At 39.3% G+C, this 26,547-nt stretch overlaps 4 protein-coding genes across 6 annotated transcripts in view; 1 reads left to right on the top strand and 3 right to left on the bottom strand.

Annotated features, from left to right (window-relative positions):
- Window positions 1-9,644, bottom strand: part of rhot1b (ras homolog family member T1) — a 14,689-nt gene extending 5,045 nt beyond the window's left edge. For both annotated transcript variants that reach the window (XM_010774114.1, XM_010774115.1), the window contains exons 1-17: window positions 9,299-9,644; window positions 8,398-8,456; window positions 8,000-8,081; window positions 7,809-7,852; window positions 7,662-7,715; window positions 7,452-7,504; window positions 6,960-7,068; window positions 4,572-4,673; window positions 4,235-4,333; window positions 4,017-4,125; window positions 3,799-3,919; window positions 3,473-3,557; window positions 2,628-2,773; window positions 2,365-2,465; window positions 1,949-2,079; window positions 1,078-1,161; window positions 474-596 (exon numbers count right to left, since the gene is read on the bottom strand). In XM_010774114.1, the coding sequence (XP_010772416.1) occupies window positions 474-596; window positions 1,078-1,161; window positions 1,949-2,079; window positions 2,365-2,465; window positions 2,628-2,773; window positions 3,473-3,557; window positions 3,799-3,919; window positions 4,017-4,125; window positions 4,235-4,333; window positions 4,572-4,673; window positions 6,960-7,068; window positions 7,452-7,504; window positions 7,662-7,715; window positions 7,809-7,852; window positions 8,000-8,081; window positions 8,398-8,456; window positions 9,299-9,335 (1,539 nt within the window). In that variant the 5' untranslated portion in view covers window positions 9,336-9,644. The remainder of the gene's footprint in view (window positions 1-473; window positions 597-1,077; window positions 1,162-1,948; window positions 2,080-2,364; window positions 2,466-2,627; window positions 2,774-3,472; window positions 3,558-3,798; window positions 3,920-4,016; window positions 4,126-4,234; window positions 4,334-4,571; window positions 4,674-6,959; window positions 7,069-7,451; window positions 7,505-7,661; window positions 7,716-7,808; window positions 7,853-7,999; window positions 8,082-8,397; window positions 8,457-9,298) is intronic.
- A 2,600-nt stretch (window positions 9,645-12,244) lies between these two features.
- Window positions 12,245-19,790, bottom strand: LOC104947979 (arf-GAP with dual PH domain-containing protein 2). 2 transcript variants are annotated; one of them, XM_010774112.1, is made up of 11 exons: window positions 19,545-19,790; window positions 18,862-18,992; window positions 18,209-18,300; window positions 17,872-17,960; window positions 17,616-17,728; window positions 17,353-17,499; window positions 13,232-13,315; window positions 13,075-13,137; window positions 12,850-12,927; window positions 12,439-12,667; window positions 12,245-12,337 (listed from the first exon to the last, which is right to left on the bottom strand). In XM_010774112.1, exons 1-11 carry the CDS (start codon window positions 19,630-19,632, stop codon window positions 12,309-12,311), a joined length of 1,143 nt encoding a protein of 380 aa, XP_010772414.1. In that variant the 5' UTR covers window positions 19,633-19,790; the 3' UTR covers window positions 12,245-12,308. The 2 variants fall into 2 exon arrangements, with proteins under 2 accessions (XP_010772414.1, XP_010772415.1); XM_010774113.1 differs by having other exon boundaries at window positions 18,868-18,992.
- Window positions 19,791-22,235: 2,445 nt separating this feature from the next.
- Window positions 22,236-25,399, top strand: tefm (transcription elongation factor, mitochondrial). The gene is made up of 5 exons (XM_010774109.1): window positions 22,236-22,408; window positions 23,034-23,518; window positions 24,080-24,229; window positions 24,425-24,603; window positions 24,737-25,399. The coding sequence occupies exons 1-5, from the start codon at window positions 22,366-22,368 to the stop codon at window positions 24,999-25,001; spliced, it is 1,122 nt and encodes a 373-aa protein (XP_010772411.1). The 5' UTR covers window positions 22,236-22,365; the 3' UTR covers window positions 25,002-25,399.
- Window positions 25,344-26,547, bottom strand: part of atad5b (ATPase family AAA domain containing 5b) — a 7,818-nt gene continuing 6,614 nt past the window's right edge. The window contains exons 13-14 of the mRNA XM_010774110.1: window positions 26,133-26,285; window positions 25,344-25,576 (exon numbers count right to left, since the gene is read on the bottom strand). Coding sequence (XP_010772412.1) covers window positions 25,498-25,576; window positions 26,133-26,285 — 232 coding nt within the window. The 3' untranslated portion in view covers window positions 25,344-25,497. The remainder of the gene's footprint in view (window positions 25,577-26,132; window positions 26,286-26,547) is intronic.

Genomic DNA, 26,547 nt, shown 5'->3' with positions numbered 1-26,547 from the left:
ACAGAAAATAAAGAACTTTATCACAATATTCTAATTTTCTGAGACAGTCCTGTATATCTGAGACCTATAATATATTGATGAAAAAAAGTTATGTGCAGGGCTGATAATAGGGGACCTTTAAACATTGTGGGTAGAAAACGCAGAAAATTGCTGTGAAAACATTATTTCATTTTCTGTTTACCCTGTGTGGGTTCAAGGTGTCATTTGACTGAGATAATGCGCACATATACCTTGAAGACTTTGGCGCAGTATTCAAAGGAGTAANCGTGATACAGAGGATGTGCACCAAGCAACATCTCCAGGTGCTCCTTTGAGAACCAGGGCAAAAAAGTTATGTGCAGGGCTGATAAAAGGGGACCTTTAAACATTGTGGGTAGAAAACGCAGAAAATTGCTATGAAAACATTATGTCATTTTCTGTTTACCCTGTGTGGGTTCAAGGTGTCATTTGACTGAGATAATGCGCACATATACCTTGAAGACTTTGGCGCAGTATTCAAAGGAGTAAGGGTTGCTGGCATCATAGACCAGGCAGACAATGTCACAGGCCAGGTCATCTTCAGACAGGTAGTCAAAGTCAGGGAAAACTTCATGAAGCTGAGAGGAGATAGAAGAAGAAGAGTTACAAGAACATTGCAACAGCAATAGTCACATGCTAGATGGATGGATAAATGGATGATGGAAATTAATGCACTTCATTTCTGCGGGAATCACTCTAGTTCAGCAATCAAATTTGAGAGTGCATATGTTTTGACCAAAAGGTAGCAACGTTACTTTATTTCAAATATTGTGATATAATTCATAATCTATGAAACTATGGGAATATTCAATGTTTTTTTTCTGCTCCTTCACAATCACATGTTAGTGGCAACCTCTCAGTAATGCATTGCCACACAGGAAGCTTTGCATGTGCTGTTTCAAGTAAGTACTGCAATTTACATCCTTTTTTGAGCAGGTACAAATGCTTGCTTAACAAAAGAATTGCGTGAACATAACAAGTACAGCCCAGATGGTGCTGCACTAAGTCCAAATTGCAACAAAAAAAATAGTAGTATTAAAAGGTTTCTTTGATACTCACAAGCAGGTATTTCTCCTGGCCGTAAACATAGGTTGTGCTGATGGCATAGTAGGACCTTTGTTCCTCATTAATGGTGTTCTGGCGCTGAAAGAAAAGAAGGGAGGGAACATCATAAAAATTAGATCAGGACATGAAACTGTCTGTAAACTATTATTTAGCAACTGGGAAATGTTTTTCACATATATACAAGAGAGGGTTATGTGTTATGATAGTGTACAACAGTTATGTGTGTGGCCATGTGGAAAAAAACACAGGATATCTGACGTGAAATATGAATTTTTCATATAAACCCTGTACTTTTTATTAGCAAACCCCCACTTTCTTTTAGTCTTTATTATTTACCTACCTTTATATTGTTTTAATCTTTTTTTTTCTGTTGTACCTATATGTTCACTTTGTTTCATGGGGTTTTATATTTTATATTATATTTTATATTTTATATTGTTCCATCGACTCAGTTGTCTTATCTGTCAGAGAGAAACCATTATTTATTTTATTTTATTATCATACATTTTACCTCCTTGTGTTTATTAACCTGATAACATTTTATATTTTGCTGCATGTACCTTTTAAAGCTCTTAACAAAGTAATCTGAGGGGAATTTCTTGTTGTTGGTTTTTAACTTGTGATGTGCCATTTTGGAAAGCACTTTGAGCTGCACGTGTTGTATGAAACGTGCTATATAAATAAAGCTTTATTATTATTATTACTTATTTGTGCAGTGTGTTGCAAAGGGTTTAATGCCTGTGAAAAAGTAAAACCAACATTGTTTGTTTAAATCTGGGACATTGTGAAATATATGTGAGGAAGGGATAAAAGGGATAGTATGCATTCAAATGTGTCATTATTACTGGTATGTAAATCTGTTTACCATGAGGTTTCGACCCAGGAAGGCTTGCAGGAAGCCGCTTTTGCCGCTGCCAACGTCTCCAAAGACATTACAGCGGAAGACGCTGCGCTGGGTCTGCTTCTTCTGCAGGTCAATCTTCTTATCTCTGGTCACTGCAGGGGGGGAAACACACATTCACACACACACTAGTTGTTCAGACTGCTGCTATTCACAACACATGCCTTCAGACAGTTAGATTGAACAGCTGCTTCAAATGTCCAAAGGTGGTGATTTACTGATGAAATTACTCACAGCATGACTATCTGAAAATAGTTAATTGACATGTGAAGCAATTACCCACTTGATTTATGACCCTGAATAACAACCATGGATTAGGCAGATCTACATGCTATAATTTTAAACAAATATGGAAAAGAAGATGTGATGGTGTAATCCACCTGTTACTCCTGCTGCTTGGGACTCCTGCTCAGCAACTATTGAGTAACCAAGGTAACCCATATACTCCAGGCATCGTTGGACATCAAGATATGTTGTTAACCTGAACAAATGTAAGTTGAAATAGATTGAATGGAAGATTTATTAAGTATAGAAACAAACGTGACTGAGATATTGTGTTTAATAAAAAATAAATATGTACAGAGATTTTGATACTGCCCATTATACACACATACAGGCTTTAACGGAAATGAACACCACTTACGTCCACTGGGAGAGATATCCCTGGTAGGTGATCCAGCCCTGGTCGTTAGTGCAAACTGTGTTATGGACATCTGGACCCCAGGGCATGTAGGGAAACACATCAAACAGGTCCTTCATCTCCTCTGGTGACAAGGCACAGTCACGGTCCTGATGGAAGGAGAAGTTGGTTATAGGCTGGGAAACTACAGCAAAATATGCAAAATATGCAAAATATGCCAGAATCTGACGTAACTCTTTAAGTTAAAATCACTGTTTTTGAAAAAGCAGTATAGTGGCTTTAAAGACAGTGTAGAGAGGGGATTAAGTTCCCTGTCAGAAGTGTCTCTGACAGCACAGGAAAGGTGATAAAATAATTTAAATATAGCCTACACCTTTTTCTCGTAATCTAAAATACATGTGCCTGATGTGTCCATCCAGATCTGTACACTGCTTTGCTCCTGTCTGTTTCTTCAAACTTTGGGCCTGTTGACAGGCAGGAAATGTTTAAAATCGGAAAATATGGGATCAACCGAGTCATTTGTAACTGAGAAAAACAAACATGACCGAAGCCCACATTCACAGTTTGACATTTGACACAGTCAGTGACAGAAAGCAGATTATGGCACAAGCAGTCAATTTCCCTCTTTGACTTTCTAACCTTGCGGCTAATTCTGCCGTCAATCCCTCCTCAGTGACAACATGTTAAATCTCGCCTCAGTGACAACATGTTAAATCTCGCTTCAGCAGGTGGTCAGCGCTGGCTATGGGAGGGTATTTTGGTTTGGTGCCATACTGAGCAGCTTTCTGTTAAAGCCTCTCTAGGGCAGAGGGTGAAGGAAATGCAGAGCCAGGTTTACAGGATTGTACCTTGTCATGTTTGTCAAAGACGCTCTGGAGAAAGAGGTAGGCGTTATGGTTGAGCTCCGTGGTGCAGTCTGGAGGAAGTTTCAACCTAAAAACAGTAAAATATTAAAGCAAATTGTACGGTCAATGAGCAGAACCCAAAACAAACACAGTTTCTACAAACGATTAAACAAGAGGATACATATTATATACAGTTGCCTATTCAAAGTTCTTTAGCAGTTCTCTCTTTGCAAATCTAATAAGGGCACAGAATGACTTTTCTTTTAACAAGGCATGTCCACAGGATGGAGTTGGTGGTGGGTGACTAAGAAATTAAGCCTGAGACTCACGGGGGGAAGAGGTAGTCTTGATTTAACTCCAGGTCATCGTCGTAACCAAACCTCCTCAGCACGGTCCACGTAGTTTCATGGCGCCCCCGCTGGATGAACAGAGTGTGGAGGAAGAGGAAGCCTGGAGAGGAATATCACAATAAACATCAAACAACACTCAGAAACAATTTGAAGATGTAAAGTAAACATGATATTGAGGCCATTCCATGTATTCCTACCTTTCAGGGTGAGTCCGTTGTCTCGCACTCCTTCACTCAAATTCTTCCTGACCACATTTTTTACATCCTCCAACGCCTGGGACTCCAGTGGGATGTTGAAGCTTGTCCTCTGAAAGATCAGACAAAAACATCATTGTTGTTAAAGGGAGACAAAACAGGTCCTGTGCAAATTGTGATAAACCTACTAACCTTTGTACAGCAGTGATCTGTGGACTTACCTGGAAGAAGTTGAGCTCGTTATCATTGAGAATCCCATCATTATCCAGGTCAGACACTTTAAAGATTCGAGTCAGGGCTTTGATGCACAGTAACTTCATCTGGGAATCAAATAGGCAAATCAAAATGACTTCAACAGAATCATTTTGTAGTTCCCCTTTTGATTAAATTCAGTTTAAAACCCACAATGACCTTCCATTTTTAGTCTGTGTGCTTAAAACCGCTACAAACATTCTGCATTACATAGCTCTGTAAAATCTGAATTCATTGAAGATTCTTTCTTGATGTAAAACAAGCTGACAGTGGTGCAGAATTCAAACAGCATATTTCTGCTCTTACATTTTTCTTCTCCGGGCAGTAAAGAGGACCTGTGGGGTGCAGAACGGCCTTTTGGGCGTAGTAGAACAGCTCTGAGATGTTCTTCAGGTTCTTTGCTGAACACTTTGAACAAAACAAGAAATGGGAGAAGGGAGTTTGGTTGTACTTTATACATACTGATTTACTTTTTAATAGAGACGCCTTTGCAACCCTGTCAATATATAGTGTTATGACAAAGAGGGGCTATCCCTATACACATACCAGTCTGTGTTTGTGTGTATATGACTGTGTTACTGTACATGTGTTTGTGGGAGCTAAGTCGGTGCCAGACAAGGTATTAGCAAACAGGATCAGTCTGAGCAACATGCATGGTTTAATTAACACCGAGTTAACCTCAAGGTGTCAAGTATCAAATCATCTTGGCTTCCTCGTTGTAAACACTTTATATAGTAAACGTGCAAAACACTACGTCCATCATGGTGACTATATTTGACTACTATTTTATTTTGCTCGTATTCTTCTTTCTGTGTCTTTGTACGCACCACACATACCAAAGCTAATTCTTGGGCTACTTGACAATAAAAGCAATTCTGATAATATTTACAAAAGGGTCGATCGACAAGATTATTTATCGGCTGAATACTTCCCCATTTCAGCTTTTCAACCGTTTAAAAATTGCATAACTAACAATTGACATATTGTGTGGGAGAAGCAAATGTTCAGTGGTTGATAGAGAGGATCATAAACATTAACATAAGAAAAGGTTGTAAAGGGAGCCTTTTCTTATCAAGCTCCACATTTGTGGAATCAGCTTCCAGTTTGTGTTCGGGCGGCAGACAGCCTATCCGTTTTTAAGAGTACGCTTAAGACCTTCCTTTTTGATAAAGCTTATAGTGATCAAATAAAATAATCTAATTAGAGTGCATTGACGTAGATGCATTGTGCCTCTTCACCTATACATTTTAGTTCTTACTCTTTCACTTAAATCCTAAAAACTTAGATCTTATATTTAAAACTTTATCCAAAAACCTTTCCCATCTCTGACCTCTCGAGGTTCTATTAGAGGGTAACAGGTTGCAGAGAACGCCTAGCCCGGTACCGGGAGTGTGGAATGTAGCCACTGACCTACTCCTATACCTCTAACCAATTCAGGTTCCAGTGGGGACCTTTCTCCCTGCGTGTGCCTCTCCACTTCTGTTTCCTACTTCTTACTTGCTACCCTTTTCCCTCAACCTATCCTAAGGGAGTGCATGTATGTAGACACGTTAGTTTAGCGGCCATAGGCTTGGACTGTTGGGGGGGGGGGGGCACCTTACTCCGTCTTTCTGTCTGTTTGTACCTGTGTACTCTCATGTTCCGATTAACCCAGCTTCCCCCAAATCTCTTTTTTGTGTCCATATATACGCCGGGATCCTGAGTCGAGGCTAATCCTGTTGCTGTGGTCGCGTGTCCTGGATCCTGAGTTCTGGATCTGAGTCCTGGACTTCGAGTCGTGGCTGAACCTGTCTCTGCGGTCCTGCCTGACTCTCACCATACTACTTCCCTGATGGCTCCCACAAGATTGCTGACATCCTCGTGGATTCATCTTATTATTATAGACACATGCATTTCCTAACATTCGGTCTACCTATGTTGTAAAATGTATTATCTTTTCGATTTACACACAGCATCTATTGCATGTCTGTCCATCCTGGGTGAGGGATCCCTCCTCTGTTGCTCTCCCTGAGGTATCTCCCATGTTCCCCTTTAAACAGTGGGGTTTTTCTCTGGAAGTTTTTCCTTGTACGATGTGAGGGTCTAAGGACTGAGGGGGTCGTATTGCATTCTGATATTCTGTACAAACTGTGAAGTCCACTGAGACAAATGTAACATTTGTGATATTGGGCTATATAAATAAACATTTATTGATTGATTGAAAGGGCTTTACTTAGATATCACTGTAGAAATGACAGAAACCATTTGTATATTATCTGCAGATATTCTCTTTCCACATTGTCAGCATAAGAAAAAAAATTAAACCTCCATTTATAAAGACAGTAATGTTTCTAAATCAACTTAAGTGTTTAAAACGGGCTGAAAAAACCTGAAGAGCACTGCCAGTAAACAAGAAGATGTCAACAGCCAACCGATGGTTATTATTGAGTACAAACCTCTTCCCCACTTTATGTTCTGCTTAATGACTATATTATTGATTTCCATTTTTGTTTACATCCCTTCTGACTATGTGTACTGAGCAAAATATGTGTCTGCCTGATATCTGAATCAATAGTATTGCTACTGCATTTATTCAATGTGGAAGCATTTATCATCAGGTAAATCTGAACAGATGAGTATTATCACAGCATTTACTTTACGGTGTTACTATTCAGAAACAGTGGGAGCAGTAAAAAGGGCGGTTTACTCTCTCACCTCGACACAAGTCTCTATCTCACTGTGCCGGTTCATGATGGGCAGAATGGTCTCCATGCTGCTGTGCTCCACCAGGTCCGACTTGTTCCCCACCAGAATCAGAGGAACCCTGGGCACAACAAACTCGTACACATTGCAAAGTATTCGTACAACTAAAAACGTAAACATATAAACATGTAAAATGTGTTTTTTTTATAGAAAAGCACTTTGGTATTTTCTCTCTCAGTAAAGCAGTGACTCATTCCACAGTGAAAACCTCTAAATACAGGGCAATTAAAGCAAAATCTGCTTACTCAAGCTCTCAGCTTACATAGAAACATTTGTGAGAAATGTTCCACCCCGTTACTGTAGGTCATTGCTTCAATCCCAAGTTGTGTTTTATGACTGGCCTCTTGCTACAGGAAATGGTCCTTCACATAATTCCCCCCGTAATAATTGCCCAAAACTGAGCTAACACAGAAAACTCTGAACTCTTTTTATAAAAGTTCCCACCTGCTGTCCTTGTCTGTGTTATCATTGATGAGGGGGAGCCAGTGGCTGGTGACCTTTGGAAAACAAAAATAGATAAAAACTGTAAAAGATCATCACCATTATGATGGACAAATTCATGAGTGACACATGAGTCAACAGCTTCACAAATGTTACTGTTAACCGTAATACAAACCAATTATTGAAATGCTAGCAGCCACAGAGGTAGCTCACCTTTTCGATGGAAGTCTTGTTGTTGACAGAGTAGACAATGCAAATTACATTTGCCTATGAGAGAGATCAACACAGACACCCATTAGGCTTAGAACTGAATCAGCACTTCTCTCCAGGCTAACAGGAAAGCATAATGTGTGGACTGACCTTGGAGATCTCCTGAAACAACTGCTCATCCGTCTGCTCTGCCTCTGTAGAAGGAAGACATGTGCAGTGTGAAGTAAAGTATTATTTAGGCTTAAAAAGGTGACTAAAGGAGTTTGTATATTTATGATTTCACAACAAAGGTCACCACAATTTAATGAAGTGTCTGGGGCAGTTCATCTCTACTACTGTACCTGAATAGTCCACAATATGTGTAGGAACTCTCTCTGGTGTGACATCTGCAGGTATGGTGATTTCCTCAGCTCGGTAAGGAACCTAGGGTAAAAGCAAAATAGTGATCACTTACACAGACATCTTTATAACCAGGTAAAAGGCTTTAACTAGTAGCAACAATAAGACTTTCACAAATTACAGCCAGACCTTGTAGTGTTAAGAAAGTCACCATGCGATTAAGTTTCATTAACATCTGGCCAGTAGTTTTTAAAGTAATCATGCTGAGAAAAAACAAAATGAACCAGATAATCAGGTAAAATTAATGGTGTTAAACTCAACCCAAGGGAATTATTGATTAAGTTCAAGGTGGAGAGGCATCTTCAAGGATATACAAAATCTGATAATAATGTATACATACCACAGTTGGGAATTCCTCGCTGACCAGGGACATAATGAGAGACGTCTTCCCCACTTTGGCTGTCAAGGGAAGAAGAAAAGAGTTACTCAACAAGCTTTCTGGGCCATGTGACTCAGACACAGAAGGCCTCATTGTGGAAATCACAAACACCACAGGGCAATTGTTTATGGATGTAAACATGATTTGCAGCTTTCATGCTGGATTTGTTTCAAAAAGACTTAACCTTTAATACAATGAAAACAATATTTCTAACAGCACAATTCCCAAAATAGCTGGGCTTCCTGTGAAAAAAAATACCCACAGAGGGAAGGAGGAAATATGGAAAATATAATTCACTCTCTGATGTTGACTTCCACTTAAAACCATGATATTTAATGAATTAAATACCTAGACAAAAAACTATTTTACACAGCACACATTACCAAGCTAGATTTTCTAAGTTATTTCTTACACTTGTAAAATATGATTTGTTTCTTAAGCTTTGCTATTAAAAAAGAGAAGTATCTCTACATAAACCATATGATTTCAAAGTTATATTTAATAAAACAATGGACAGTCAGCTTGCAATAGTAAAGCATAGGTCAAAATATAAAGTCAGCAAGCTGTGTTTAGCTTAGCTGGCAGTTAGCTGTGTAATGGGGAGAAAAACTACTATTGTTTTTAAAAAGCTTTATCAATGGAGGGTTTTCTACGAGTGTCCTGGATATGACATGCAGCAATACCACTAAATTACATACAAGTTAAAGCAAAACAGCACACAACATCAGTATGATCATGATGGTTTGTGTCAGTCAGCAGCATCACAAGTCCAGCTGGTAGCATCAGGGCAAAGTCACTACTGAAGGCTGACGCTGCAGACCACAGATTAACACACTGTGATGTGAATGTATGCTTTACTTACGCTCTCCCACCAACAATATCCTCACGTCCTTGCGCATCTTGTTCAGCGTCGGTAAACTGTCTTGTATGAAACATCTATGCTCCCGTCTCGATGAAGGATACAATCAGCCGGGCTCTCGTCGGCCTGGCTCGCTTGCTAACGGAGCTACGTTTGCATGACAGCTCCGGTTTACGCTGGTTCAGAAAAACACGGTGCACCGTAACGTGATGAATATGTGCAAACCAGTAGCTCTCTGAGTTACTAACAAGGTGTTTTTACTATATCCCCTCTGCTAGGACCAGTAAGCCATGCAGCTGCGGTCTTCAGCCAGCTAATCTTTAAACAAGTTACGAGTGCTAGCAGTGCATTCACTAACGCCCCTTCTGGCTGCGAGCAAAGATCGTATATTGAGAAATGATCACCTAAAGCCCGCCCATCCACTCGGTACGCAAGAGAGAATATTATTGCAGTGAGTTAGTCAGAAAGGGGGTATGGAAGCCCATTCATGTTAATACAAAAATATGGTCAAAAAATAAAAAACACATACTGTAAGTGATAATAAAAATAAACTTCAAAAAATCTAAACAATAACAAACCTTCATTACAGAAAAAACATTTCTGTGTAGGCTATATTTAAAAGAAGTATAAGATATACACCAATATATTATTCAATACAATTATTTTGAGGTAGGCCTGCTCATTAATTATTTTAAGTCATAACTACACAATGTATACATAATTTCTTTATCTGTAAAGAAACATGCAATTCCAGTTGTCAGATCATTCTAGCAAATTTACATTTATACATTTACTTCCAAAATGTTAGATCTGGCAATATAACATAACTTAAAAGTTATAAGAGTACATGCACTTAAGTTAGCTATTTCCCAACGCTGCTTGCTTAAAATACAGAGATCTCAATGTTTTTCAGACTTATCTCTTCGGTGGCTGGTTAACTATTTTTTATTTATTTATTTACATTTTTTGTCCCCTGAAAATGGCCTGGAGTGAGAGATCTTAATTCTTTCCACAGCTCGACAGCGCTTGTCAGCCAATAGTGGCCCCAGGCTATAACAACAATCGAAACCAGAAGTTTAGTACACATTTATTTAGACATTTGCAACATGTTAGCATAGTATAAACAGTTATAAGGCATTAAAACCAAATCTTGCACTTAGCTGGTATACCTTTCAATGAAATTATGGCATCCAGGTAGTTGTCCATGCATTAATACATTACTTATGAATATGATACATCCAGGGCCGCCTTAATGCACGGGCTGACCTGGGCTGAAGCCCAGGGGCCTACGGTGATCGGGGGCCTATCATGAGCCAATTAAAAAAAAAAAAAAAAAAAATTCAATTTTTTTATTTTTTTATTTCGGGTGTTTTAAAAAAAAAAGTTAAATAAACAAAGTCTTGGCTTTCAGAATATGAAACTTTCATTTCCAAAATCACACGATAAATACATTTTTGAAGCTTGTAAAGGGAAGACAACAGCTCTCCCTCGCCACTCTGCTGTTCCACAGCGCCGCCCCCCTCCCTCCACTGAAATTATTAATGTAAGACGTATAGTAATCATAGATAACACAGCAAGGTCCGTTACAGTTTGTCTTCATCTGATTTAAAAAAAACAAAGTCTTGGCTTTCAGAATATTAAACTTGTTTCGGCAAATTCAGATGATAAATACAACTTTGAAGTTTGTAACGGCATAATTACAAGCGGAGAACGGAGTAACTTGACGTCACAGCAGGCATAACAACAGCCGGTGTTTTCCCCGGGAAACAAACACAATACACACAAACGCAAATATACACAAACACACACACGTCAGAATGAGAATATGTTTCACATGTGACTTATTCAAATTGCGAGTGATTGAGTGAAGAAAAAGTTTGAGAGTGGCGCTCGGAAAAGGAAATTGTTGAGGGAAAAGGAGTTTCGAAACAAGCAGCTGTTACAAAAAATGCCGAAGCTTACAGGTTATTTTAAACCTGTAGGCCAGGATGAGGAGGAAGGACAGATGAGTTCTGTACCGAGCGGTAGCGTTGCCGGCCGCGGGGCCTCGGAGACAAGTAGGCCGTCTGGTTCTGATAGCGATGGAGTAGCGGGAGAGGAAAAACAGACAGGAGGGACATTATCTGTTGGAGGAGATGGAGAGGACGACGAGGACTTGCTACGTGGAGGGGAGCCAACGGCAACCGGACAAATACATGAGGGAGGCCCGATACGTCACTCATATGGAGGAGAGGACCAGGCGCGTGTAGAGCAGAGTAGAGAAGTGCGATCACAGAGCCTGCCGAGGCTATAAATGACTTTGATTTGATGTTTAAATAGGGGGCCTACAAAAACTATCAGCCCCAGGGCCTGATGGCAGGTTAAGGCGGGCTTGGATACATCATTAATGTACGGTGTTTATTTGTTGATGAATAACAAAAGAAACAACTGTTGCCCTCAAATTGGTGAACATTAAAAGCAGAATTACATTATTTATTCAATTTAATATAGTTTGAAGCTTTATTGACAGCTAAAATTAATATGTGTAAAAAAGACTTTTTCCTAATGTGCAAATTGAGTGAAATAAAAAAACATTTAAAAACTACAGAACAATTGCAAATTATACATAGGCCTACAATGTAAAACCTGTTTATTCTTCTCCCCATATATTCATTAATAAATATAATATTAGTTTTGAGTGCATTAATAATGTATTGAAAATACTTCTGTGATGTCAATGTGGCCACAGCAATGTAAGGAATTCGGGCTAATGATGTGCAGCAACATCCCAGCTGGCAGTAACTTCTCCAAGGTCTCCATGGTGTCATCAGACACCGTATAGTCTGTACAAAATGTTGGAGCTGGTCATTTATTTGTCAGTGGTGTTAACCAATGTTGCCAGTAAATAAGAGAGTCTTTCACATCGTCAGGTTTAGGAGTATATTTTGGAACTAGATGCTTTCAGTCTGTTAGGTCCCAATACAGTAATTAAGGATCCTAAACTCATGCAAACCAGCAAGTAGAGCTGATCAAGTCATTTTCCTCTCCTCATGTTGGCTTCATCTGCATCAAAGAGAGAAAGAAGAGAAGAGTTACGATTCACAGATGAAGAAACTTGAACACATCACCTGCGCTGCATCATCTGTAACAACACAGTATCTTACTAGCGTAGTCCTCTGGGGTCATGGGTTGGGAGATGATCTTTCTGAAGGCCTCCAGCCACTCCTTCTGCTCCTGATGCTGCTCACACATAAACACATACTGCCTGTCCGGAGTTTGCAACATGATGCCACAGTTCCACCGGCCGCCCCTCGAACTCCGCCCGATGCTCTCTGAAGCAGAGTAGCTGTGGCTCTCCGTGCCGATGAAGACAGCACCCAGCTCTGTTGCATCCTAACGGGGAAAAGCAAAAAGAAGAGCATAATAGGCTACCATCTCCAAAATTACGCAATTTATAACAGATTATTGAATACAAGTATAGATATGTATAAATGACATGTATATTTAATTAAATATTTTGTATGGAGGAACTTTATACAAACGTTGTGACACATGTGGTATTATCTGTTAATTACTAGGGGATTTTTAGAATACAGAAGTTTCCTGTTCATGGAGCACAGTGTGAACCACCTCTTCTTGAATGGCTCCCGATGCTAAAAAAACACGAACAAGAACAAACAGACACACAGACAAATTAGATATAGGCACAGAGAGAGAGAGAGTGAGAGAGGGGGTGAACTCAAATGTCAGACATAACAAATGTAAATAATCTTTGTAATCAATTCAGATAGTTGACAAACCGTCGGCCCAGTTTTCTCCATGTACCCCTCCTTCAGGCAATATCTTGTTAACTGGGGTATTAACTGTGAAAGAGACACAGGCAACACCGATAACTGAACAAAAGTTGCAGTTCAACACAATTTATCTGAGCTTAATTTCATTAAAAATCTTTCTCACATCATTATCTCGAAGAGTGGGGTGTTTCCTCTGCAGGTAGGCCAAGCGTGTTGCCCGAATAGCGTTGAACAAGGACACAATCACCTATAAGGCATGGGAGAGTTTAATATAATTTAGGTTAAAAAAAAGAAAAATCTTTAGCTGAACAGCTGTATTCAACCAAACAAACAGTATAACACAGCTGCAATTTAACATATGGCAGGAAAATGCTTTAGTAGCTATTAGAACAAGATATAATTTCCACAATGATGATGTGACTCCTCTGTGACTGCAGGCCTCTTTGATAACCGATGCCTAAATGAGAATTATAGACCAGAACTATTTAAAAATGGTTTCATGTAGAAATTAATTGCTTCAGAGAGCTAATATTGGTCCATACACTAGTAATTAACCAGTAAACAAAGAGGATTAAGGTGTACATTTTTTAAATCTATTTTGAAAAAAATGTCATTACAAAATATGAATCATATAATTAAAATGGGTATTTTGTAATCAATCAATCAATGTTTATTTATATACATTTATTTAAATTGATATAAATTGAATTATAGCATAGAAATACTTTTTTTAATTAAAAAACTTAATTTAACATTTGGATCTGATTTGTTTCCATACTGTGGCATTATAATTCTATTTTTGTTTTTGTTTAACCTTATATATTACATTTGCCAAAATAAAATTGACAAAGATGTCAGTCAAAGCATATTACTCAAAGCTTTTAGTAAAAAGTTGGACAAGAACACATTTTGGAGACTATATAAAGTCCCTTATCAATTATGCAGAAGGCAGGTTGGGTCCCACCAGGCACTATATCTAATGTCCCGAAGTTGTGTTTGAATAAACAGAGTGCAAATCATACCATTAAAGAGAAGGGGTATTCAGCACAGGTGAGAATATTTTCTCCCCTGGGATAAGAATCAGTAGTTTGGGGAAATGGGTCAGAGAGACCTGTGAAGGATTTTAAGGGATTCATCTCTAATACTACCTCCCGGCNTTTTAATGTTCACCAATTTGAGGGCAACAGTTGTTTCTTTTGTTATTCATCAACAAATAAACACCGTACATTAATGATGTATCATATTCATAAGTAATGTATTAATGCATGGACAACTACCTGGATGCCATAATTTCATTGAAAGGTATACCANAGCCGGGAGGTAGTATTAGAGATGAATCCCTTAAAATCCTTCACAGGTCTCTCTGACCCATTTCCCCAAACTACTGATTCTTATCCCAGGGGAGAAAATTATTTTCTCCCCTGGGATAAGAATCAGTAGTTTGGGGAAATGGGTCAGAGAGACCTGTGAAGGATTTTAAGGGATTCATCTCTAATACTACCTCCCGGCTCTCTTTGCCTCATTCACAGAGTAAAGTCTGACATTGAGGTTATCTACTTTAATAGACCCTCTAATGGAATTGACTCTAGACCTTTCTTTAACCTTGTCACTGCACACTTGACTGTGTCATTAGTAGACGCTCAGAACAACAGACGTCTATGAAGAGTGCAGAAGAACGCTTTGGCATGGATGGGTCAAAGAAACACAGTACTCTCATCCAGGAGACCACCATTTGTGAGACAAACACTGAGTAATTTCTCCTGACAATGTTTTATTTCCTGTGACGTCGTGTAAAGCTACTGCTGCCCGTGGCGTCATTATAGTATAGCTCAGTCGAATCGGACCAGACCAGTGTGTGAGTCAATCAATAAAATGTTTAACCTCAGACACTTTTGCCCACGAAACTAGGAGATGAATCCATTCATTGATGGATTGAACACTAACGGTACGTCCACACGGCAGCGTTGCGTGCTTCAACGGAGACGCTTCCCATTCACTTTGAATCGGGTGACGTCACGCTTCGCTGAACTGCATTGTGGTTCCGTTGCTTTGCTTTGCCTCCGTTGCTCGCTTCGAAAGTTGAGAAAAGTTCAACTTTTCAAGCGTCGACGGAAGCGCCAGCCAATCCAATCATATGCCGGTACAAGCGCTAGCCAATCAAACCGCATGCTTGTGTGTCCGGGACGGGAGATTAATGTGATTGGTTGTTGGTCGCGCACCAGACACGCCCACCGGCAAGCTTCAACGCGACGGAACCGTGTGGAGGTACTGTAGAGTTGGATTGTATCCCTGTGGAGTCTCGTCTCCCATGTTACTCTCTGCTTGACAAATTGAAAACGACTATAAACGATTATAGTTACCCATCACAGTTATGATTTGTATTTCAATGTTGTTTCCAAATAAAGCTTAATTCTATATAGTTTACATTAACAAGTATATCATCAAATGTTCCACATACATTTAATTCATTGGTATCATCTCGCCGAGGAAAAAGCCTTTGGGGAAATTATGTTTCTGGTTGTTAGGGTGTTTGTGTGTGTGTTCCGCTCATTCTTCATTCTAAGGGACACATCAATTCTTTGATGATCATGTGACACTTTCACGTTGATGAAAGAATAGAATCCTTGATCATCAAAGCCGAATGATGTAGGATTCTAGAACTTTAAAACCCTTTAAGTCTAGAACTAGAGACTCAAACTTCACTCAGAAAACAAATTGTTTCAGAGAAGACATGTACTCTCACAACTTAAACTGGAAAATGGAAATCATTGATTTCGACTCAACAGAGGTTGACCCTCCCATTAACTTCTACCTGAGTTACCTGGAAGAAGAAATCCAGAGTAAACTGCAGGACAGTGAAGCGAGGATCACCCCAGGAAAATCTGAGGGCAGAGTCCTTCTGGAAATACAAGAGGACTCACTGGCCAACTTCATTGATCTTCTAAGAGAAAGACAGGAAGTCACCAAATGCTACCCTGAGAAAGAAGAGATGCAGAAAGAGATTGGTGGCCTGAAGGCCCAGCTGGCTGAAAGCAGCAGTGTGCTAGAGCATCTGAAAACTCAGCTGTTAAAGATCTGCCCCATGCTTCGCCAAGCCCAGAAAGATGTCATGCAACTGACCTCCACAAACAAGGACCAGAAAGTTTCATTGGAGCACATGAAGGAAGAGAAAGAGGCCCTTCAGAATAAGCTTCAAGCTGAGAGACGCTTTCTGACAGTGTCAAAGACCAATGTGGAGGTGGACCTGGAGAGCTATCTCCAAATAGAGAGAGAGGAGAACAAGAACCTCCAAGTTGCCCTGGAAAAGGCAGAATGTGTCTCACAGATGCAGTGCCGCCGCTTGGAGCTGGAGAAAACCACTCTCCAGGAGCAGGCCGAAAAATCATCAGCCGCCCTTCTCCTTTGTCAGGAGGAAAAAGCATCCCTGCTGACAGAGTTCCAGCAAAGAAAAACCTCCAATGTGCCTCAGCTCAGTGAGATTTTGAGAAAAGCTGAGCAGAAGTTGGAGCTTGATCGCATCAAGTCGAAGGATGACAGGTCAACCCTCCTTCAGGCCACAAAAAGCCTCCAGAAGACTCTGCAGGAGAAGGAGCAGGAGTTGCAGAAAGCTGAGAGCGCCATGAAGTCGCAGGTCGAGGACGCTGAGAGCCAGATCCCCCAAAAGAGCGAGGGATGGTTCCCAAAGTTCTTCTAAATCCCGACCGGGCACATGTTGCTGATCTGGGTCTATAAGGCCCACTGAAACACCTTCAGCTTCAATAAATGCACATTTAAAATGTAATGTTTGTTTAGTATTTAAAATCCTATGTAGCACTAGAGTCTTGTGTGAAAATATTTATGAATCATGGGGAAAGCATTGAACTGAATATAGTTTGGCTTAACTGTTCTAATCTAGATTTTATGTTGATCAAAATATATATATTTTTTCTTAAGACTCAATAGCATATTGGTTTGTTAACTTTCACATTGCTTTAAGTATGTGAACAGTAATGCAATGCATTTGAGTGAAGATTTTGTATGCGTGTTGTTGTATTAGTTGTTGTCGCACTTCAGCATCTTGAATACAAACTTTTTTTACTTTTCTTTCACCTTTTTGACTAACAAAACATGTCCTGGCAAATTGTTAACTTCACCTGATTCACAGATATCTTATTCTTTTAAGGAACTTACTGCTCACTGCAAAAACATGTTTTACCTTACCTCAAGTCCTAAACACATGGAACAAATCAATGAAGATCAGACTCAAAGGAAAGATCTATAGAAATAAAGGGCTTCCAAACACACCTGTCCTTTCTCGTGATAAACAAACAGATTCCTGGTGCGTTCCCCATGCACGTAGGATATCTGCAGACCGTGATTGTGACCAATCTTCTCTGGCTGAAAAACTGCATTCAGGTCCTTCATGGAGATGATAACTTTGGGTAGCTTGGACTTGTTTTTTTAATGAGAGGATAGAGGAAGGAATTCAAAGATTTAGAAACTACATTTATTTCGCTGTGTACACTCATAAAACTTTGCAGACTAAGTAATGATCTGGCAAAACTCACATCCTCTTTAATAAAGTATCGAAGGGTGAAGTCTTTCTGGGACAGCTGGAAGATCCTCTTTAAAAACTGCTTGTTGTCTTTGCCCTTTTTCCATAGAGTTGACTCAAACAGTTCTGCGTTAGATACATTACATAAAAAAAGAGATGAAGGGCAACTCAACTTTATATATAATCTTATATATAAAAAACAAAAAAGCATAATTCTGAATACTGATTGGAAGAATACAGTTATGTTAGTATAATGGCAGAATGATTACCTGAGCAATAAGCTTGCTTAAATAACTCGTTTTCTCCTGTGAATTCTCTTCTTTCATACTTTGCACGGATCCATTGATCCTTGAGAACCCTACAACGAAGCAATACACAGTTTAATGTTTCCTTATAGACAAAACAGAAGTGTTTAGGTAAATACCAGAAAAGTTTCTTTGATGAATGATTCTATTCATAGTCTGTAGTGAAGGCTCCACTTTGGTACCTAACTCTCAGTTCCTCTTTCTGTACCTCTCCACCCACATTCATTAGAAATACTTCACTTTTTACTTCCACTGGTCTAATAGGGTGAATGGATGGTGAATGGATGGTACGGTCACTCACATGCAGTCTTTCTGTAGCGGCTGGTAGAAGAAGGCAGGGACACACTTCTCAAATATGGCTTTGGCTACAGTATTTCCTCTTTCCTGCATGAACTGACACCACAACATTTAAAGAGATTGATATGTAAAAGTTCTAACAACAAATTCCCTTCATTTCATATTGACGGATGCCTGCCTTGCAAAACAGGTGAATTGTTTGAGTTAAACCAGAAAGATTTACATTTAAGACAGAGCTTAACATTCTTCCTTTTATAAAGAAAACATGTACAGTCCAAATGTTGGGATCAAAGTATACTTTTAAAGATTTAACTTGTACAAAATAGAGCACTAACACGGTGAAGAACTTAGGATTCTAGACTTAAAGTTAAATGGATTAACCGTCACATGTGCTAACAATAGATTTTGAATAATAAATACAATAAATGGAACAATAGCAATTTCAATTCGAATTAAAAAAATATATAAAAATACTCATGGCATCAAAAAAGTTCACCTGACTTCTAATAAAAAATGTGTTTCAATATTAATATTGCCCAACTATTAAATGTTCACATATAATATTATGGATAAGATAATGCATAATATAATGCTTAAATTGAAAGAATATTCAAACATGTTAATAGATCTCTATACAAAATGAATACAAAGGTAAACCTCTACTAGTGAATCGTCCCAGTGATCCAGACGTATGGATTTCATTCTGCTGACAGCAGGCAAATTACGATGAATCCCCGAGCAGTTCAGGCACACAAAGATACCAAGAGTGTATGAGGCCCAGTCAGGATCTGTAAGAAAGAAAGAAAAAGGTTTACACTGTAGGAAGAAACTAAATACCGCTCTGATTGTATGAGAAGCAACTTCAGACTAGAATAGAGTACATTTGAAAGTGACAATCTTGTTCACAGTTTATTTTGTAAGTTTATGTGCACTAGAAATCTGTAGAACTAGGGAATATAAAAGTATTTCATGTATTGCTTGTCTCTCCCTCCTACACAGATTATTAACTGTCTGTGACAATGATTGTGGCAAAGTGTTAGAAGGAACAATGAAGTCATACCACAGAATATGCAGCAGCCACCACTTCCCCTTATGAAAGTTAATTATAAAACGTGACTTGGTTATAAAATGTAGATATCATTCTGTTAATAAACAACATCACGTGGCCTGATGCCGAAGGTTACTTTTTCTCATTCTTTTAACTTTAATAAAGTAAACATGGTCACTCAAATAGAGTTAGGGTATTTGACAGGACATGTATAGTTGGAAATCAGTCACACAACACAATTGCTATCATATAATAATAAATTGTGGTTATGAATATTTTTCAGCGTACTCACCAGGAACTCCACAGTCAGCACAAAAGGTGTTGCCTGGCTGTCGCACCAAATCGAACATGATTTTGTTATTTCTCTCCACACAGGCCATCAGTGAAGGTGGTTTGCTATGTCAGATTGACAGACTCCCAACAAAAGAGCTACTTGGTATTACCTCCATATTGATCCTACGCAGTGATTGTCACAGAGCTGCTCTGCATGGTAGCAGGTGAAAAACATGACTTCTTCTCACTGCCCAGTAGAAGCATTTCCTCTTAACAGCACAACATCATGAAGTTGATTGTTCTGCACACAAGCGCAGAGGTCCACAAATAACAGAGAAAGGAAGTGAAACAAACGTCACTGTGTAAAAGATTGAGTGTGAGAACGATAGACATTGAAATGTGACTTTGACTGTGTGGAGAAGTTATTTAAAATACATTTTGTTCATTTAAGAATATTTCATTTAGTCCATTTCAATTAAAAAGCAATTGAATGTAGGGTAAATATATAAAAAAAACATCTCTTTATTATAGAAGGCTTTGTAGATAAATACATTGAAGCATAACACAGTTTAATACCAATCTTAACAACCTTTAATAATAAAAGAAAATAATGTTATTACATAATAACCCAACTAGCCTAAGAATCTTCACCTGTCCTTATCTAAAAAAATAACATGGTCAGCCCTCTATCAAATTCTACTGACTTACAGTATGTTGTGAAAATGTGCATTTAATGGATTCTTTTGTCATTTTCTAAAACAATAAACCGAATTACTCTGCTGTCGAAAACATTACATAACTCTGAGGAAATGCTGTTCATGTGGCAATTACGACCACTTCTCAAACATCCAGATTTAGCAAAGGTCATATCCCTGACTACATATTGCAACACAATCCCCCAACCATTGTAGACAGGAAGTTAAAAGAAAAAATCTGAGCCTAAGCACTTCCTTTTTGCTGAAATGTATACGGTCAATACAGATGGCTGAAAATGTAAAGCTGCACTGATGTTTTCTGGCAAATATACGGGACAGGCAAACGGCAAAACAAGCTAATGGACACACAATATTTTAGTTCATATACAGTGGGGGAAAAAAGTATTTAGTCAGCCACCAATTGTGCAAGTTCTCCCACTTAAAAAGATGAGAGAGGCCTGTAATTTTCATCCTAGGTATACCTAAACTATGAGAGACAAAATGAGAAAAAAAAAAAATTCAGAAAATCACATTGTCTGATTTTTAAAGACTTTATTTGCAAATTATGGTGGAAAATAAGTATTTGGTCAATAACAAAAGTTATACTTTGGTTTCATCTGAACATATGACATTCTCCCAATCCTCTTCTGGATCATCTAAATGCTCTCTAGCAAACTTCAGACGCACCTGGACATGTACTGGCTTAAGCAGGGGGACACGTCTGGCACTGCAGGATTTGAGTCCGCGGCGTAGTGTGTTACTGATGGTAGCCTTTGTTACTTTGGTCCCAGCTCTCTGCAGGTCATTGACTAGGTCCCCCCGTGTGGTTCTGGGATTTTTGCTCTCCTTTCTTGTGATCATTTTGACCCCACGGGGTGAGATCTTGCATGGAGCCCCAGATCGAGGGAGATTATCAGTGGTCTTGTATGTCTTCCATTTTCTAATAATTGCTCCCACAGTTGATTTCTTCACACCAAGCTGCTTACCTATTGCAGATTCAGTCTTCCCAGCCTGGTGCAGGTCCACAATTTTGTTTCTGGTGTCCTTTGACAGCTCTTTGGTCTTGGCCATAGTGGAGTTTGGAGTGTGACTGTTTGAGGTTGTGGACAGGTGTCTTTTATACTGATAACGAGTTCAAACAGGTGCCATTAATACAGTTAACAAGTGGAGGACAGAGGAGGCTCTTAAAGAAGAAGTTACAGGTCTGTGAGAGCCATAAATCTTGTTTGTTTGTAGGTGACCAAATACTTATTTACCACCATAATTTGCAAATAAATTCTTTAAAAATCAGACAGTGATTTTCTGGATTTTTTTTCTCATTTTGTCTCTCATAGTTGAGGTATACCTAGGATGAAAATTACAGGCCTCTCTCATCTTTTTAAGTGGGAGAACTTGCACAATCGGTGGCTGACTAAATACTTTTTTGCCCCACTGTAGGTAGCTTAGCTAAAACTGTCTATTACAACAGCCCTTCAAAAGAAAATCTAAATAAATCTGTTACATGGTCATTCTGGAGGCTTTTTTTTTTAGCAATGTTCAGATTTAAAAAAATGAAAGTAGCAATACCACAATGTTAACATGCTTTGTCATATCCTGCATTAAAATATCCATTAGGGAAAGTTGCGAAAGCATTATCAGCTAAATGTACTTAAAGTATTACAATTACTTATTATGTAGAAGAGTAAGCAACATTTTCATATTAAAACTGATGAAAATGAAGAAATTAAATAAAACATGTATAATAAATATATAAAACACATTTGATAAACTATAGACCAATATTTGGAGTAAGATGTACAATATTCAGCAGTGTTGTAAAAATAAAAACTGCAGTAAAGTGCATCAAAAATGTTGCTTGTGTACAGCTATTGAATACTGTTGTATAGTAAGTTACCACATGAGCACCACATTCAACTATACACTCCCATACATTAGGTGGCACTATTAACCTTTAACGTCCATTTGCAATCCACAAGTAAAACAGAGAAGAAGAAAACCGGAACCATTGTCGCGTTGTTGTTCTAAGCCGACGTAACGAAACAGTCGGACAAAAGGGCAAACTCTTCAACCTGTATAATCATGGATGTATAAAGAGAGTATAATGTTGTAACAAAAACATATAAATATTTATTTTAAATAACGAGAATGTGGCTCGCCAGGCGATTTCTGTCTTCGGTCGTTCAGAGAAGTAAGTTGTAAAATGATGTCTGTTTAAATTCCCATAGTAGCAGTGTGATGCTAATTAAATGTAGCTAGTTGTCACAGTTGCAGGTTCTGTTGCTATTTCAACAGTTTTATATTTTTTAGACTTTTTCTTCTCGAGTTTTCACAGTGAATATTAGGTCAGGGAGATAACAGTGAGTTAACAGACACTCCGGCTTTCTTCTCACGTGTTGAGGAGTCAGCCTGTTAGCATTTTGGGTTTTATATGACACAGGTGGACAGAAAGTACAACTCCAGGATAGACATTTTAACATTCAAAATGTTTAATGTCATATCATAACACAACTACAGTATAGTGGTGTGTATGATTCTGATGATTATTTGCACTATTAAGTGTCATATCAGAAGAAGAGGAACCTTTATTGATCTCCCTCGGGGGAAATTCATTAAAAAACATTATGATTAAAAAGGCAATCAAAACTAATTGTGTATTTAACAAATACTTAATCTGAAATAGGAAACTGTATTTTTATGTAATTGTCTTATTACTTAACATGTCTAGCCCTTTTCGTATACAAGATATATGTTCTTGAATAAATAAATACAAAAATATATATATTCACCAGGGTTGGTTTGTGTTTCCTCTGCAGGTCAGTATGCGGGACAGTCTGGTTTATTCCATCGTCCTCGGCATGGCTGCCTCCCGAAGCTTGAGCCGCGGTACCTCCAGTGCACAAGTTGCTGGCAGAGCCGGGTTCCCGTGGCAGGCTTTGAGACCCTGAACGCCTCCATCACCTCCACCTCAGAGCCCTGCGATGAGGCCAATAGATCCCTGGATGCCTGCTACACATCCGATCAAAAAGACACCATCCTCCAGATGCTCAACAACGCCTCACCGTCAGAGCTGGCAGGCGTCAAGCTCCTCCGAGGCCGCAAGTCAGTCAACATCGTGGAGTACAGGACTAAAAACGGACCTTTTAAAACTCTGGAGAGTGTGGTGAACGTACCGCTGCTGAAACACAAAAGTGCTGTCACTGTGTTCAACTCCATCCTCAACCCCGTGAAGAGGGGGAGGAACGTGAAGATTCAGTTGGCCAAGTTTCTCAGGCCAGAGGTTGACAGGTCCTGGTTGGAGGTAAGGTCCTTGTGTATTTCCAAACACCTGCACTTGTCTTTACATGCATCACTGGCCTGAGGGTGCCTGTGGGGCACAGCTGGCTGAGAAACTCTGTTAAGTTATGATAACATATCTTATGGGATAAAGAACCAAATGGGCACAAAAGAATTACAGAAACATAAGCAAACACAAAATACCAAAAGAGAATCAAAACAATGAATACATAAAACATAACTTGGGATGCGGAAGTCACATAGATGACGAGAGGGACAAAATGACTGCCAAGTGCCACAAACTAGCATGACCACAAAAAGACACACGACTACAGAGGAACAGCAAATGATTATTAAGAGAAATAATCAAAGACTGAAAATGATGTCATAGAAAATCAAAAATACGTCTAAAAGACACAAACTACCACTGAGAAACTAAATGACTACAAAGGGGCGGGATACAAAAGGACTATACAAAGATGCTGCCGTATGTTGTGTCTGTCTGGATGTCATAGCACTGACTGTCTTATTTCAGAAATCAGGATCATTCACTGTAACTATCATGAATCTCTATTTGTCTGCTTAGGAGGCGAATGCAATTGTGTCAATCGTGTGCGGGGCTAATAAAATCGCCTGGGCTCATGTGGGCCGTGAGATGACGGTGTTGGATTGGCAAGAGGTGGAATGTCCACATTTCCTTAAGGGAACATACCTGGCTTCTGCTTACTTGAATGATGTAAGTATAATTACCAGATTTCCCCTGTTACAATTGAAATGTTACACTAGTTGATTCGTTTTGAGGAGAGAAAAATATATGAAACCTATTGTCAATTTGTTTTCCCTTTTTGTTAACATCTAGATGTCATTTAAGGCACACAAAAAGAACCCAAGTACTAATGCAAAATGTATACTGTTTCCTGTCTGCCTTCAGGTTTCTGCAGTTCTGAAAGTCCTCCCCTCAGCTGACTTTTACATAATCGAGAAATCCTCCATCTCGATGCAGAACACAGCTCTGTACCCGATCATGGCCCACATGAGGACTGTGGAGGCCATGCTGTTTTCTCTGCTGGAGCCGAGAAACTTAGCCCAGGAGTCCAACATACCTCCAAAGTGAGAGAATTACAACTTTACCAATATAAAAGCTGCCTAAATACTGTACAAACACACATGACCTTTATTGTGAAATGTGCTTTGAACAATGACTTGTTCCATAATGTCCCCCCTTGACTTCCTTCCTCTGCAGGGTGTTGAACATGATGCGTTCCGCTGTGGGGCGTCACTTTGAACTCATGGTGGGCGACTCGCGGGCCAGTGGAGCGCGGGTAGTGCGACAGCTGATGTCAGATTCGATGACTCAGGAGATCCCGAGGATAAACTTCCCCCCCAATCTGCTGATGAAGTACAGGAATGCTTTCCAGATGAGCAGCAAGGGCGAAGGAGAGGAACTCTGTAACGCTCTGCTCCAGGCTGTGGCTTTTTACGAACTGCTCAGGAAATCCTCCGCTTAGCCGCCACATGGTCTGATCTCATCCCAGGAGCCAAAACAAACCTGGGAGTAGAATTCTGAGCCTTTGTGGACTTTTAACAAACATGTACCTCTCGAACAGATTTGGGAGAAGGTGATGATACAAGATAATAAATAAGTTTGTTGTTACATGAAACACTCTTAATACTCTGGTTTTGGTATGCTTAGCATGAGGGTTGCTGCAATGTTTGGTTATTGCTGCAGTGGACCTTCATCATAAAGTAAATGCTGTCAAGATTATGCAATAACTTTTAGGAAAAACACTGCAATGATCTCAATGGCAACCCACATAAGTGCCTGAACACTCTTCGTTTAGAAATGATCATTTGCAAAAATTGATTTTATTTACTTTTCACAGAAATTAAACGTGATTTCTCATCAGCTGCATCAAATTCATTTGAAAGTAATTAGGTGGAGATTGTTATAAGTTAAATGCACAGAAGTAAAATACAACACTGACTGGAGTAATGTGAGGTTCTCTACGGGAAATCTTCTGCCAGGAGTTGGATGGTTGACTTTGAGAGGCCCAGGCGAGTGCTGCTGAGGTAGTTCAGACACCTACAGTGGGGGAGCAATCATTAGAGTTAGTCTGCGGGTCTTAAGTATTATTTGTCATCTGTCACACTGACTGCCCTGGTGTCACCAGTTTATTATAATGAAGTTAAGGGAACACTACAACCCAAAAATGGCCCTTTGTATTTACCATGATTTACTTACCATGAATTCTTAAATAAAACGTTTTCTAACTTGACTACACAGTGAACCAACAATCACAACAAGTAAACATAAAAAAGTATTTCAACACATCCATTCACCATCTCTTAAAACTCATACAATATAATCCAAGTCCTATGCCCACTCCCCCCCCCCCAAAACAATGTACTGTACATGCGGAAGTGGTTTTAATATTAAGACTAGCTGAAATGCGTATGTAAAGGAACAAGGGTGAGTAATGGAGATACAATAGATAACTTTGCTGGTGAGGTATTTCTTAATAGTAGATTTAATTTGTTAAAAACAGTGCTGTCATCAGTGCTAAATTATTAATCACTTGTGCTAAAGGTAGTTGGCCTCTTTAATTTAATTGATGTGTCCTGTATTGTGTCCGTCTCACCCGATTGGCTCCTCTTTCTGTTCTCTCTGAGACCGACAGATGTATCGGAGGACGGGCATGTAGTCCACACTGACGGCTCGTCTGTTCCCCAGCAGGCCGAAGGATTTACTGCCAAGCACTTTCCTGCTCAGCTCGTACCTCCGCCTGCACACACTGGAGGGAAAGACACATGCATAGTGTTGTAAACTATTTGTTTTGCTAACTTCATTGTAAACAAAAGACCCTAACAGTCCTTAAAGGTCCCATCTCATGCTTTTCTGGTTATTACCCGTCCCCTTGTGTGTTATGTAGCTTTTTCTGCATGTAAACGGTCTGCAGAGTCACAAACCCTCAAAGTACACCCTGCAGCGAGTAAAACTCTAACACAGAAAAGACCTGTCTATGCTGCCCCAGAACGCCTCGTTCCAAGGCACAC

The sequence above is a fragment of the Notothenia coriiceps genome, unplaced genomic scaffold (assembly GCF_000735185.1).
Source record: "Notothenia coriiceps isolate Sejong01 unplaced genomic scaffold, NC01 NC01_scaffold00013590, whole genome shotgun sequence".
NCBI lineage: Eukaryota > Metazoa > Chordata > Actinopteri > Perciformes > Nototheniidae > Notothenia > Notothenia coriiceps.
The sequence above is the reverse complement of the archived record's forward strand: the minus strand, read 5'-3'. Positions and strand labels throughout refer to the sequence as shown.

What these genes read in the sequence shown, in the direction of transcription:
- LOC104947979 (XM_010774112.1), bottom strand. Translation starts at nt 19,632, where the DNA reads ATGGCCTGTGTGGAGAGAAATAACAAAATCATGTTCGATTTGGTGCGA. An exon ending in TGCTGACTGTGGAGTTCCTG is followed by an intron (nt 18,993 to 19,544) that starts GTGAGTACGCTG and finishes TCTTTCTTACAG; the next exon opens with ATCCTGACTGGGCCTCATAC. An exon ending in CCACTCTTCGAGATAATGAT is followed by an intron (nt 13,138 to 13,231) that starts GTGAGAAAGATT and finishes TCTCTTTCACAG; the next exon opens with TTAATACCCCAGTTAACAAG.
- tefm (XM_010774109.1), top strand. Translation starts at nt 22,366, where the DNA reads ATGTGGCTCGCCAGGCGATTTCTGTCTTCGGTCGTTCAGAGAA. An exon ending in GTCTTCGGTCGTTCAGAGAA is followed by an intron (nt 22,409 to 23,033) that starts GTAAGTTGTAAA and finishes TTTCCTCTGCAG; the next exon opens with GTCAGTATGCGGGACAGTCT. An exon ending in CTTCTGCTTACTTGAATGAT is followed by an intron (nt 24,230 to 24,424) that starts GTAAGTATAATT and finishes GTCTGCCTTCAG; the next exon opens with GTTTCTGCAGTTCTGAAAGT.